Here is a 12,488-nt window from a genome sequence, read left to right as displayed (position 1 = left end):
CCCTGACACTGTCACCACTCTGCAGCAGGCCCTCATCACCTCACACCTGGACTACTGCAATAGCCCATGGGGTCTCCCTGCCTCCAGTGTCTCCCTGTTCCAGTCCATCCCCCACTCGGATTCCAAAGTGATCTGAAAATGCAAATCTGACCACATTCCCTCCCATCCTGCTCAGTATCCTACAGTAGCTTCTGGTTACTTTGAGGATCAAATATAAAATCCTCTATTTAGCTTTTAAAACCCTTCACACCTGGCCCCCTCCCGTCTTTCCAGCCTCCTTACACCTGGCTCTCCTCCTGTATTCTATAATGCGGTGACACCGGCCTCCTGGCTGTTCCTGTGCCTGGAACGCTCTCCTCATCTCAACCTCTTGGCTTCCTTCATGACTCAGCTCAAGTTGTCCCCTCTGCAAGACATCCTTCCTGGTCTCCTTCCCCTTCTCCTCTGAGATTAACTCAAATTTACCCTGTATATACCATATACATGTAGCAGATTGCATGTTGTCTCCCTCATTCAAATGTGAGCTCTTTGAAGGCCAAAGACTGTTTCTTTATATTTCCAGTATTTAAGGCAGTTAGTCAGTAAACATTAAGTACCTTTTACGTTCCAGGCACTGTGCTAAGCACAGGTCATGCAAAGTAAGGCAAAAACCAGTTCCTGTCCTCAAGGAGTTTACATTCTAATGGAGCAGACAACCTGTGAATAACTAGGTGCATCCAAGACATAAACAGAGTGATGGTAACCTGAGTGGGGAGGCATTAACCTCTGGAGGATGGGAAAAGGTCTCTTGTAGGAGGTAGAATTTGAGCTTGGTTTTGAAGGCAGTCAGGGAAGCTAAGAGATGGTGGCATGTGTGTGCGTGTGTGTGTATGAGGGCAGCGTGTCTATGTATGTGAGGGTGGGGTGCATGTGCATGTGTGTGTGCATGTGTGTGTATGAGGGTGGCATGAATGTATATGTGAGGGTGTGGTATGCATGTGTGTGGGCGTGCACGGGTGTGTGACAGGACCCTCCAGGGAAGCAAAGGCACAGGACATGGGATGAATGCTTTGATGAAGCAATTGCAAAAAGGCCATTTTCGCTGGATTTACTAAGCACCTGGAGAATAAGGTGAAAGAAGGCTAGAAAGGGAGGAGGGGTCCCGGTTGCTGGGAGCTTTAAATGTCAAACAGAGAAGTTTTACATTTGATCATGGAGGGAGGTAAGAGGGTCCCCGGAGCTCATTAAGGGGTGAGGGGTGACACAGTCAGACTTATGCTTTAGAGCAATCACACTGGCAGCAGACTTGAGGCTGGACTGGAGTGGGGGGAGACCTCTGAGATCATCCAGTCCAACCCTCTCATTCTACAGGTAGGGAAGCTAATACCCAGAGAAATTGCCACCTGTCCACATAATTAGAAGGTCACATAGCTAGTAAACTGCAGTCTGAATTAAAACCTAAGACCTCTGACTCGAGATGTCATGATCTCTGCATTTCATGTGATGCCCTCAGAGTGACATCAGGGCCTTGCATATGGTAGTGATCCAATAGTGTTTTCTTAATTGAATTAAAAGAATGGACAAAACGTGGTGACTAGTTTCCAGCCTGGGAAAAGGAGAGGGGGGAGGGATATGGATCTTGGCAGTGGCTGTATGGTGGCCCATCCCTGCCTCTCCAAGGGACTGGGACCAATGTTTGTTACATGGAAGAGTTGTGCAACGTGTCTGCTGTGCCCGGAGATGAAGGCCGCATGTGCATCAACATGGAGTGGGGTGCCTTTGGGGATGACGACTTGCTCAAAGAACTCTGTACACCCTTTGACATCAACGTGGACAAATCCTCCATCAACCCTGGAAAATGGAGGTGCAAGGACGAGGGAGGAGGGGCAGAAGGAGGCTGGGGTGGGGGGAAGAGGGGCAGCCAGCAGGTGGGCTGGTGGGACCTCTGGGGTGTGGGCTGGGTTGGGGGTGGGAGTTGAGGAGAGGGAAGGGCCAAGTCTTTTTGGCTAACGTCCCTTCATTGACCCTCCAATTCCATGCCAACATGGTTCAGGTTTGAAAAGCTGATAAGTGGCATGTATCTGGGTGAGATAGTCCGCCAGATCCTCCTGTTCCTGACTCGTCTCGGGGTCCTGTTCCGTGGCCAGGTGTTCCAGTGTCTTAAGACCAAGGATATTTTCAAGACCAAGTTCCTGTCTGATATTGAAAGGTGCCTGAGCACCCCCCCCCCAGCCCTGTTCATCTTGGGGGCACACTGATGGCTGTAGCATTAATACTGATTATGTCCTTGGGTGAACTAGGGGAGCAGGGGCGGGAGGACAGTTTGCTGAAACAGGGACCCTTCTCCTAGGGATGACCTAGAGAGGTGGCAGATCAAGGCTATCCTAGAAAAGCTGGGCCTGCCGGTAAGCTGCGACGATGCCATGATGGTCCGGGAGGTGTGTCTGGTGGTGTCCCGGCGGGCAGCTCAGCTCTGTGGGGCTGGAGTGGCTGCTGTGGTAGAGAAGATTCGAGAGAGCCGTGGACTGGAGGAGCTGACTGTGACCGTGGGTGTGGATGGCACCCTCTACAAACTGCACCCCCAGTAAGTATAGGTCTGAGGGAGGGGTGAGGTGGGAGAGGCCTGGCCTCTACTGGACACCACCCCAACCACCTCTTGTTCCCCCAGCTTCTCGAATCATGTGAAAGACACTGTGCAACAACTGGCCCCACGATGCTCTGTCAAATTCCTGCAGTCAGAGGATGGGTCTGGTAAGGGGGCTGCCCTCGTCACTGCAGTCGCCTGCCGTCTGGCTGAATCCACTTAGGCCTGAGAGGACTGCCTTCTGTGGTCCCACTTTAGCTGTGTGGGGTGGGATCAGGACCAAAACATGCTATCTGGGTCACAGCCTCAGCCCCATATACTTCTCCTCCCCACTCTGTCCTAAGGACCACTAGCAGGTGGCCCTAATGATGGAGGAACTCCTGGTTGGTTCCTTCTCGCTCCCTATCCCTCCCCACAGTCACTTGGTCATCCCTGCTGGCCCCCAGGGGCATTTGCCCCCATCGAATAGAAACCATTTAGCAATATATATCATTTATTTACATTATTCACGTCCGCTAAAATCCCTACGTGCCCGGCCGGGCAAGGCTGTATGTACATAAGGCCAAGTGTAAGTACTTGAATGCACTTTGAATACAGAATTAGAAAAAGAAACGGTCTTTACACAACACGCCCTGTGTTTGGGACACGGGGACAGGGTAGGGCTGGGCCTGCCCCGGCTCCAGGGACCAGGGACGGACATACTACAGCACAGACACTCGCCAATGTACAACGCACGACTCCCTTTGCATATACACCCGCCCCGCAGGGCCTGAGGAGAGGGCTGGGGAATGGAGGGGAAGGGGCTAGGCTGGGCTGGGGGCCTAAAGCAGCCCTCGGCCAAGCTGGCCCTGGCCCTCCCTGGTGCTCAGGGGGGACAGAGCTGGGGAGGGATTGGCCAGGGAGGGTAGGGAAGGAGGAGAGGAGCAAGCCTGTGTCCCTGTGGGGATGGGAGTAGCAGCACGGCTGCCTGTGTGTGAGAGGCACGCGTGTGGTGTGTGACATGTGACATGATGCATGTATGTGAGGTGGGGGAGGTATCTGGTGGCAGAAGTGAGCTACATGTATACTGTGAGTGGGGTGAGTGTACTTGAGACATGGTCTATGATGTGTGACAGGTGGGGGAGTGATGAATGTGTGGGAGAGCACAGACAGAAGCCAGCTGTGAGCCACTGTGTGTGGCTGGATGTCCACGCCCGAGCTGTCACAACATGGGCTCTGGCCCCTGGAGCTAACAATGACAGGCCCGGGTTGGGAGGAGAGGGGCCCCCCTCAGATCTGCTCTCCCACCCCCACAGGCACAGAAATGTTTGCATAAGGCCCAGCTCTGGGTGGGCGAGGTGACCCCATTCCCTGACCCCCTGTGTTTGTGTCCATGTGTATGTGTAACCCCGAAGGGTGGAGGGAGAGGTAGCATGACACACACACACGCAGACACACGTACCATCTGTCTCCGGACCTGCCGAGATCCCTCTCCTGGCCCTCCCTCCCTTCCTGCTGGACTCAGCCTCCCAGCTCTGGGAGATGCTGTGTCAATGACACGCTCAAGGCCCAACTCGGGGCAGCAGGATGGCCAGGGAAGGAGCCCTTTGAGAAGGGCAGAGGGGAGTTAACTTGGCCCAGTCATGGCTGTGAGAAGGGGCTCCCTGGGCACAAAACAAGAAGGGAGAGACACCAGAGGTGGGCATCATTCCAGGGGTGCCACCCCCTTTCCCCACCTTGCCTCTGGCCCATGCCCAAGTCATATCCACTGATGCTGGTGCACGTGCAGGGAGCCAGTCCTGGCCTTGGGCTCAGCACTCGGCCTCAGACACCATGAAGAGGGCAGTGTCCTGTTTGCCCAAGTCGGCCACAGCAGCGGCCAGCTGGCTGAGGTTGCCATGGGGGAAGTGCCGGGCCTCCCACAGGTTGAGGATCATGGCGGTGGGGCTGGCCTTCGAGGCGAAGAAGCCAAGATGGCTGCAGAGGGAGAAGATGATCCATGAGAAAGCCCTGCCTTGGTCCTCCCCATCCCAACCCCACTCTGCAGTGGAGGGGATCCCTTTCCACTGAATCCTTTCCTACCTACCCTCTCCCAGTTCACCCTGAGAAAGGAGGAACAGGGAGAAATACTAAGGCCCTTTACTGCCTAAAGTGAGTGAAAGAAATGGGAAAGGAACCCAGGCAGACCTCAGTGATGGACCCCAGTCTAAGAAGGTCCATAATACCATCAACTAGTACTACAGGCTTGTGACCTCCCAGCTCTGCCTACCTGTCCAGGTGCAGCTTCTGGGCCAGAGTTCGCCAGTCAGCTCCTCGGCCACAGGGGGGATCGAGGCTGCTGATGATCTTCTGACGGATGAGGAAGGGTATCTTAAAGGCACTGGGGCCCACCAGGGCTGGGACCCCCCCTTCACTGTCTGGAGCCAACAACTCAGCAAACCTTGTGTCCTGTGACAGGGAGGAATCTTGTGAGCCAGCTGAGTGCTCTAAAGACATTCACCATCTAGCTGAGGGCCCATCTGAGAGCCCAAATGTGTAGTCCTGAAAGGGCTGGAGGAGGTTAGAGCTGGGATGGCGTGGTCAAGGAAGGCTTCCTGACTCCTGACAAATGAGAAGGCTGGATAGGGGGACCTCCCTCTAGCTTTCAACCTGGGACTAGATGAGGGAGAGGGATGAGAGCAGATATGCAGTAGGGATGACAATGAGGGGTCCTCACCCGCCTTCCCTCTCCCACCTTGTTGATGTTGAAGTTGACATTGAAGCTCTGCCCGTCACCCTCCACCTGCCAGATCCAGATCTTACAGGCGAGGTCTGTGGTGCTGGGGCTGAAGCGCTCCAGGGTAAAGGTACAGTGAAGGAACTGCTGGGCGCCACCATTCCAGATGTGGTAGAACGGGATCTCCTGGGGGTGAGGGGAGGAGAAGGAGAGCGTTTAGAACTGGGGAGCCTGGGAGTCCAGGGCTGGAGCCACCTGCGGCCCCAGGAGAATGCAGGGTCGGGAGACTGAAGGATTGATCATTGCATCAAGACCAATGACTTCATTTGTGCTCAAGGGATGGCGAGTCTGGTGCTGACACCACAGAGTGGTCTCCAAGCCCAGACAGGGCAGAGAGTCACAGCACCTGTTTCTGGATCACTTTAAAGTGAACAAAGTGCTTTTCTAGGAACCCAGTGAGGTGTGTGGTGAAAGTATCGTTCTCTTTTCAAAGAGGAGGAAGCAGAGGGACAGGGTAACTCCAGCTTGTAATTCAGAAGTTTTTTTTTTTTTTGCACCGACCTATAAGATTTGACATTTACCCCTATTAAATTTAATCACTTTGGTTTCAGTCCTGTGTCCTAGCCTGTTGGGATCTCCTTGAAAACCGAATGAGTCGGCTATAATGCCAGCTTTTCCAGACTACAGGGCATCTATACCTTTATCCAATAAGTAATAAGTGTTAAATAGCACAAGACCAACAACAGATCCTTAAGGCACTCCACTGGAGACCCCTTGCCAGGCTTACATCTCATTGTTAATGATCACTCTGGGTCACAGAAGTAGATGTGGTTGTAGATTTGTAAAAGGCATGTTTAAAAGACTGAAGCAAGAGGTTATAAACAAGAGTTAATGAGGGTAAGGAACACTAACACTCAGAAGGAGCTGAATGAAGTTGGGGATGAATGCCAAGGACAAACGGGGTACAGCTGTTCTTAAGTCTATGCTGGGGGCCAATTCTTCCTGGGACAGATGAGTGTGAGCTATGGAATACTCACTACTCAACAGGCCATAGAAAGGAATATGGTGGAGTATATTGTATTGTACATTGCAATACATCACAAATAAGAGATTACAAAAGACTTGTTGGATAAGGGATGTCACTGGAGAAGCTTATGCCTGCGGAAAAAGTGGTGAGCTGGTCAGGAGAAGGATAACAAATGGGCAGCTTCTGTGCTGTATAGTTGACCACTTAATGTCAGTAGCACAAGAGGAATGAATGAAAAAAAAACACATTTAAGTGCTCACTATATACCAAGCATTGTACAAGGGATACAAATATGAAAGTGAGACAGTACCTGTCTTCAAGGAGCTTATATTCTAACAGGAGAGGAGAATACACATAAGAAGGGAGAGATTCCCAATCCACTGGGTGAACCACCCATGTTAGATTTGTGGCAGGACATGGACAAAAGTTGCAAGGGAAGGAGAGGCAAAGATGGGTTGCTATCTGAATCATGAGAGGGATCAAAATCAATGAGATCCCAGATTCCCTGGAGCAGGGGTGGGGAACCTACTTGTGGCCCTCTAGGTCCTCAAGTACAGCCCTCCCCTGCCTGGAACCTGTATACTGGGAGCAAGAGGAAGACCAAAGAAGGAAAGATGGCAGAAGATAGGAATGATGAGTTCTACAGTCTCCTAAGGAATATGGTCTTCAGATGGAGAAGGGTTTAATAAAGATTGCTGAGGGGGAATTAACATTGAACACAATCCAGGAAGAAAGAGCAAGAGAACAACACAAAAGCAATAGCGAGTTCAAGTAACCAGTGCCTTGGTCACTCAAATAAAGGGGCGATGTGGGTTGTAAGTGAACTCTGGAAGACCAAGTAGATTTGAAAGCATGCTAAAAGACTGGAGAAGGGCAACTGTCTTGATTTTCAAAAAAGAAAAGAGATTAGAGTTTAATTATGGGCTGGTAAAATGGACTTCTATTCCTGGAAAAATTCTAGAACAGGATATATTAAAAATTGTGGTTCGTGAGCTTTTAGAAAAAGAGGCAGTGGATACTTTTTGTAGTTAACAAAGAACTGAAAACAAAGTAGATGGCCATTGATTAGGGAGTGGTTAAACGAGGTGTAGTATATGAAAATAATAGACCATCACTGGGGCATAAGAAACAAAGAATGTTGTGAAGAATTCTGAAAAGCACAAGAAGGCTCATAACTTGATGCAAAGTGAAGTAGGCAGAACCAAGAAAACAATATATTACAACAAAGAATGGAAATATCTAGGTGGCCAGGCCTAGAGTCAAAAGACTCATCTTCCCGAGTTCAAATCTAGACTCAGATACTTATTAGCTGTGTGACTCTGGGCAAGTCACTTACCCTCTCTACCTCAGTTTCCTTATCTGCAAAATAAGCTGGAGAAGGACATGGCAAACTACTCCAATATCTCTGCCAAGAAAACCCCAAGTTGGACACGAGTGAATAACAAAGAATGAAAACAAATCAATTAAGAATAACTACTACAAAATGATAATAACCAAGCTTGTCCCTAGAGAAGGGCTATGAGATGTCACCTCCTGGACCTCTTTGCAGGGTTGGGGAATATGAGGGTTGAGCACTACAGATGATGTCTTACTTTTAAAAAAATCTTTGTAATAAGGGATTACTTTCTGGAGGGGGGTACAATGGAAAAAGGAGATGATGTAAAAACAAAAGATTAGGATTTTTTTTTTTAAAGGAGGTAATGATCACTAATCTCTGGAGAAGGGAACGGCAAATTATTTCATTTTCTTTGCCAAGAAAACCCCATGGATACAAGTCACAAAGAGTCAGACACAACTGAACAACAAATGATCACTGAAACTCAGCATGAATGCATTCAAACAGGTCCGCGAAGACAGAGCAACTGCACCCATAGGCGAAGGTAACGCTGTAGACAGAGAGAACCTGGATCTCAGTACAGCATCTGACAGTGTCTCATGCTATCTTTGTGGATGAAATGGAGAGATGTTGGCTAGACAATAGTACAATGAGACAAATTCTAAACTGCATGAAGGACCAGGCCCAAAGATTAGTCACTGAAGATCTAATAACCCAGAACAATGGAAAAATAGTTCCACTATCCCCTAGGCTCTGGTCAGACCACATCTGGAACACAATGTCTGGTCCTGGGAATCACACTAGACTTTGACAAGTTAAAGCCTAGACAGAGTAGGGAAACCAGGATGGAGGGAGAGTACTGAGGACCAATCTGTTTGAGGATGTATAGAAGGACTAACCTGAAGAAGGGAAGACTTAAGGATTATGGGGTCCTTCATTAGCTGAAGAACTGTCATGTGCAAGAAGCATTAATCAGCCATGTTCCAGCCATGTTCTGCTTGGCCCCAGAGGACAAAATGAAACGCAGTTGGTGAAGGTGGCAAACGGTACATTCCTCCTAACAATTACAAGTGTCCAAAAGTGGGACAGGCCACCTTGGAAAGGGAGTGGTTTCTCTGTCACTGAATGTGTCTTCAAGTAAAAAGAGAGGGGAAGGTAATAAAATATTTATTAAGCCTCCACTCTGTCCTAAGCAATTTACAAATAGTTCATCAGATCCTCAACAACCCTGGATGACCAGTTGTCAGGCATGTGGCCAAGGCATTTCTGCCCAGATGCTGGTTGAACCAAATGACTCCTCAGGTCACTTCTGACCCACTTGGGCTTTTACTAATGGGGAGGAATTCAGCAGGCAAAGAAGGGTAAGGAGAGTCTTCCAGGAAGAGGGGAGAGCAGCCACAATGTCATGGATGGAGAGCAGGGTTTGGTTGGGTCAGGTACAGGTTCAGTTGTATTGGAGCCCAGAAGGTATAGGACAAAGCAAGGAGAGAAAGCAAGAAATGTGGCTGGCCTTCAGAAAGTCTCACCTGTATTCAATAGATAATAGGGAGCCATGGAAAACTTTTGAGGAGAGAAGTAACATGGCTATGTATGAGAAAGATTTTTTGGGTAATGGCATGAAGGACAAGATTAACAGGGGGAGAGGGGAAGCAGAGACACCTGTTGAGGCTACTGCAATAATCTAGGTCACAGGTGTCAAATATGTAGCTGGAATCAGATTAAAATGCAATTGGGAAATATTTAACAAAAATAAAAATACAGTAGACTATAGATGTTAACAGGTGGTTTTTCTAAGTGTATATATGGTCTTCAGGGATCCTTATGTATGGCTTAGTGGTCCCCTTTTCTATACGATTTTGATATTACTGGTCTAGGTACATGATAATGCCTTGTACTGGGAGGCTGCAAATGGTGAAAGCATCTATGATACATTTCTCCCTGAATCCTGCTCCAATTCCAGGTTCCTTCCTTGTATTTGAATACTCCTTGCACCCCTGAGTTGCCCCCTGTTGAGGCTATGAAGAGGGGTGATTTGCAGCAGAGAATACAGTTATTTGACTCATATGCTCCATGGTCTAGGTTGGGAAATGCTGGTGTAGATAAAACCAGGGAGAAGCCATCAACTGGGTGTGCTTCTGGGATAGCCAGATGGATGGTCAGGTGTCTGTGCCAGACTCAAATGCATGGTAAACGGGGACAGAGCTGGCTGGTTCCACAAGTGAGGCTACTGTCTACTGGGAAATCAGGGAGTCTTTATGATAAGATTTTATTTGTGGGCTTTGATCCCATATTTCTGGTGGATTTCAACTTTATTTCTCCTGCAATGTTAATGAAGTCCTTCTGAATGACCTACTCTGTTTGAAAGAAAGGGATGAATGTCCTGTGAAGGCTTTGGGACACACAGGGGACATGAGCTCAGGATTGCTGTTGGCTGCAGTCAGGGAGAAGTTAGGCCATAGAGGATTCCAGTACAGAAGTAATGAAAATTGGAAGAAAATTCCTAGTGGGATCTCAGGTGGAAGGTTGGACAGGGCAACAGAGACAATCTAGTCCAGGGATGGGGAACCTATGGCCTTGAGGCCACATGTGGCTTTCTAGGTCCTTGGGTGTAGCCTTTTGACTGAGTCCAGGTTTTACAGAACAAATACTTTTAAGGGGATTTGTTCTGTGAAGTTCGGATTCATCGAAGGGCAGGACTTGAGGGCCTAGCGGGTCACATGTGGCCTTGAGGCTGCAGGATCCTCACCCCTGATCTAATCTAATCTCTCCTCCCCCCCTACTACATATATCCCACCCTATGACATGTGTCAGTGGTCATCTAATTTGTTACTGAAGACCTCCTGTGAGAGGGAGCTTATTACCTCTCAATGAAGCCCACTCCTCTTTGGAATTTCTCCATTTGTCATATCAAGTCTAAATCTGCCGCTCTAACTTCTGCTCAGCTGCACAGACCAGTAGCCCAGCAAGGGAAGAGCCTAAGATGTAGAATGGATGTTCTCTCCTGAAGGAAATACTAGCTGGGGAGTATTGGGGCAGGGTTTCTAGGGACCTGAATGAGAGGATGGAGGACTAACTGGAGAGCCCTCTTCCTGCAAGCCCCCAAGAAACTTCCGTTGGGGGTAATGGTGGGCAAAGCCCACCTGCTTCCCAGTGAGAGGTGGGCATCCCCTGGCCTCGGAGGGACGCCTCCCGGGTCTCTGGCAGACTAACAGTCAGATGTCCCACGGAGGGGGGGTCCCTGGTGAGGTGCAGGTGTCCCCAGCTGGGTCACATTCCCGGCCCTCACCTGGTAGCTGACAAGCAGTTTGCTCTTCCACAGGGAGCTGGGCACCTCATGGATGGAGAGGCGCAAGTTGTGGTAACTGTCCTTGAAGTGGAGGACCCGGGGCTCCTCGATCAGCTGCCCCCCCATCTGCTTCTCCAGCTGGATCACCTCCTGCCCCACAGACAAGCCAGGCCCCTTGTCATGCTCCAGGGCAGACACCAGAAAGCTGGAAGGGTCCTCAGACACCCCCCCTTGTCATGAATCTTCTCCCTCCATGCCCCCAACTCCCACCTGCACAGGGAAGCCCGCAGGACTCATGCTGCTGGGACAGAAGAGATGCCCAATTGTCCCTGGGGGTGGGAGAAGCAGGGTGCCTCGGGGCAAGGTGGGGTGGGGAGCTGGGCCAGGCACCTTCAGTGCGTCATGTGTGTCATGGAGGCAGTAGACGCGGATGGTGTATTCCAAGGAGGTGCAGGCCGTTGGGGCAAAGAGCAGAAGTTTGAGGCGCTTAGCGGCTGCTGAGCTGAGGGCCTCCCCAACTAGGGCGAAGCGGCCCAGCTGCTCTGTGAAGACGTGGCAGGCTCGGGCCTCCAGCTGGCAATAGTACAGGTGGGCAGGCGACTCCTCACCCAGGTGCAGCACATCCTGGGGGGCAGAGGCAAGGAGTACGGGTGCTAACTCGGACACCACCCTGAGGAAAGGGGCTTCTACAGAGTCACTGCTTGGGCCCTACTAGAACCGAGACTCCCCTCCCAGGCTGGCTTTCCTTCCTCCCCTCCCACACTCAGATGGCTTCTGCCCCCTTCCACCTTCTTATTGTCTATACCTCAGGGGCATTCACACTGCCTCCTCCCTGCCCAGCCTCTCACCTCCCAGGTACCCTCACAAGACTGTTTCTTGAGCCGCAGACTCCAGTTCTCGGGGCTGGGCTCCCCACAGTGGTCCATGGAAAGAATGACTGGCCGTGTGAGGAGGACTCCAGGGGGCCCACAGCTAATGATGGGGCTCAGCAGGGTCTGGCAGCCAGCTAGGGGCAGCCTCAAGTAGGAAAATATAGGACAAGGGAGGGGAGGAAAGGCATCAGTGGGAGAAGGGCAAAGGACTGAGAAGCAACGCTGCTATTCTAGGGGGATGATGGGCAAGCTGCCCCAGGATGAGTGTTGTCCCTGGGCAGGTTAAGAGCCCTGGCGGATGGGCTGGGCTGGGCCAGGCCAGTGATGAAGGAGCTCCTACCCACCAATTCATGCCAGGCCTGAAGCAAGGTAGGATGGGGGACCAAGCTAAGCCTCCCTCTCCCTTGATGGCTGCAGGGCTGGGGACAAACCTCCCTTCTTCCCCCCTCCCCAGCAGGGCCCAGGTCATGGCCACACCTCACATCTTCCTGCTTGTGCAGTGTGAGGTAGATCTCATAGATCTTTCCCCGGGGAATGGCATCTGGAGGGATCAGGAGGCTGATTCCTAGAAGAAATGAAGTTGGGAAGGTAGCCTTGGTCTCTATAGTTACCTCCTGACTGTAGATACTCTTTACCCCATCTTCTTTGTGTCCTCTCCCCTCCCCCGTCCCTTTCAAACATCTGTGTCATAATCCATAAGGAAATATTT

The 12,488-nt window shown here is 50.6% G+C and overlaps 2 protein-coding genes across 2 annotated transcripts in view; one reads left to right on the top strand and one right to left on the bottom strand.

Moving 5' to 3' along the window:
* Window positions 1-3,031, top strand: part of HK3 (hexokinase 3) — a 36,235-nt gene extending 33,204 nt beyond the window's left edge. Inside the window, exons 14-17 of the mRNA XM_069077488.1 lie at window positions 1,660-1,843; window positions 2,033-2,188; window positions 2,330-2,563; window positions 2,648-3,031. Of these exons, the coding sequence (XP_068933589.1) occupies window positions 1,660-1,843; window positions 2,033-2,188; window positions 2,330-2,563; window positions 2,648-2,786 (713 nt within the window). The 3' untranslated portion in view covers window positions 2,787-3,031. The remainder of the gene's footprint in view (window positions 1-1,659; window positions 1,844-2,032; window positions 2,189-2,329; window positions 2,564-2,647) is intronic.
* A 7-nt stretch (window positions 3,032-3,038) lies between these two features.
* UNC5A (unc-5 netrin receptor A) overlaps window positions 3,039-12,488 on the bottom strand; it is a 108,416-nt gene continuing 98,966 nt past the window's right edge. The window contains exons 9-15 of the mRNA XM_069077487.1: window positions 12,257-12,344; window positions 11,756-11,924; window positions 11,298-11,531; window positions 10,908-11,057; window positions 5,277-5,444; window positions 4,812-4,990; window positions 3,039-4,519 (exon numbers count right to left, since the gene is read on the bottom strand). Coding sequence (XP_068933588.1) covers window positions 4,354-4,519; window positions 4,812-4,990; window positions 5,277-5,444; window positions 10,908-11,057; window positions 11,298-11,531; window positions 11,756-11,924; window positions 12,257-12,344 — 1,154 coding nt within the window. The 3' untranslated portion in view covers window positions 3,039-4,353. The remainder of the gene's footprint in view (window positions 4,520-4,811; window positions 4,991-5,276; window positions 5,445-10,907; window positions 11,058-11,297; window positions 11,532-11,755; window positions 11,925-12,256; window positions 12,345-12,488) is intronic.

Source organism: Petaurus breviceps, unplaced genomic scaffold (assembly GCF_028583685.1).
Source record: "Petaurus breviceps papuanus isolate PSGF00001 unplaced genomic scaffold, PetGlider_PUasm1.0 90994, whole genome shotgun sequence".
Classification (NCBI taxonomy): domain Eukaryota; kingdom Metazoa; phylum Chordata; class Mammalia; order Diprotodontia; family Petauridae; genus Petaurus; species Petaurus breviceps.
Note: the sequence above shows the minus strand (reverse complement) of the source record. Positions and strands in the feature narration are given on the sequence as shown.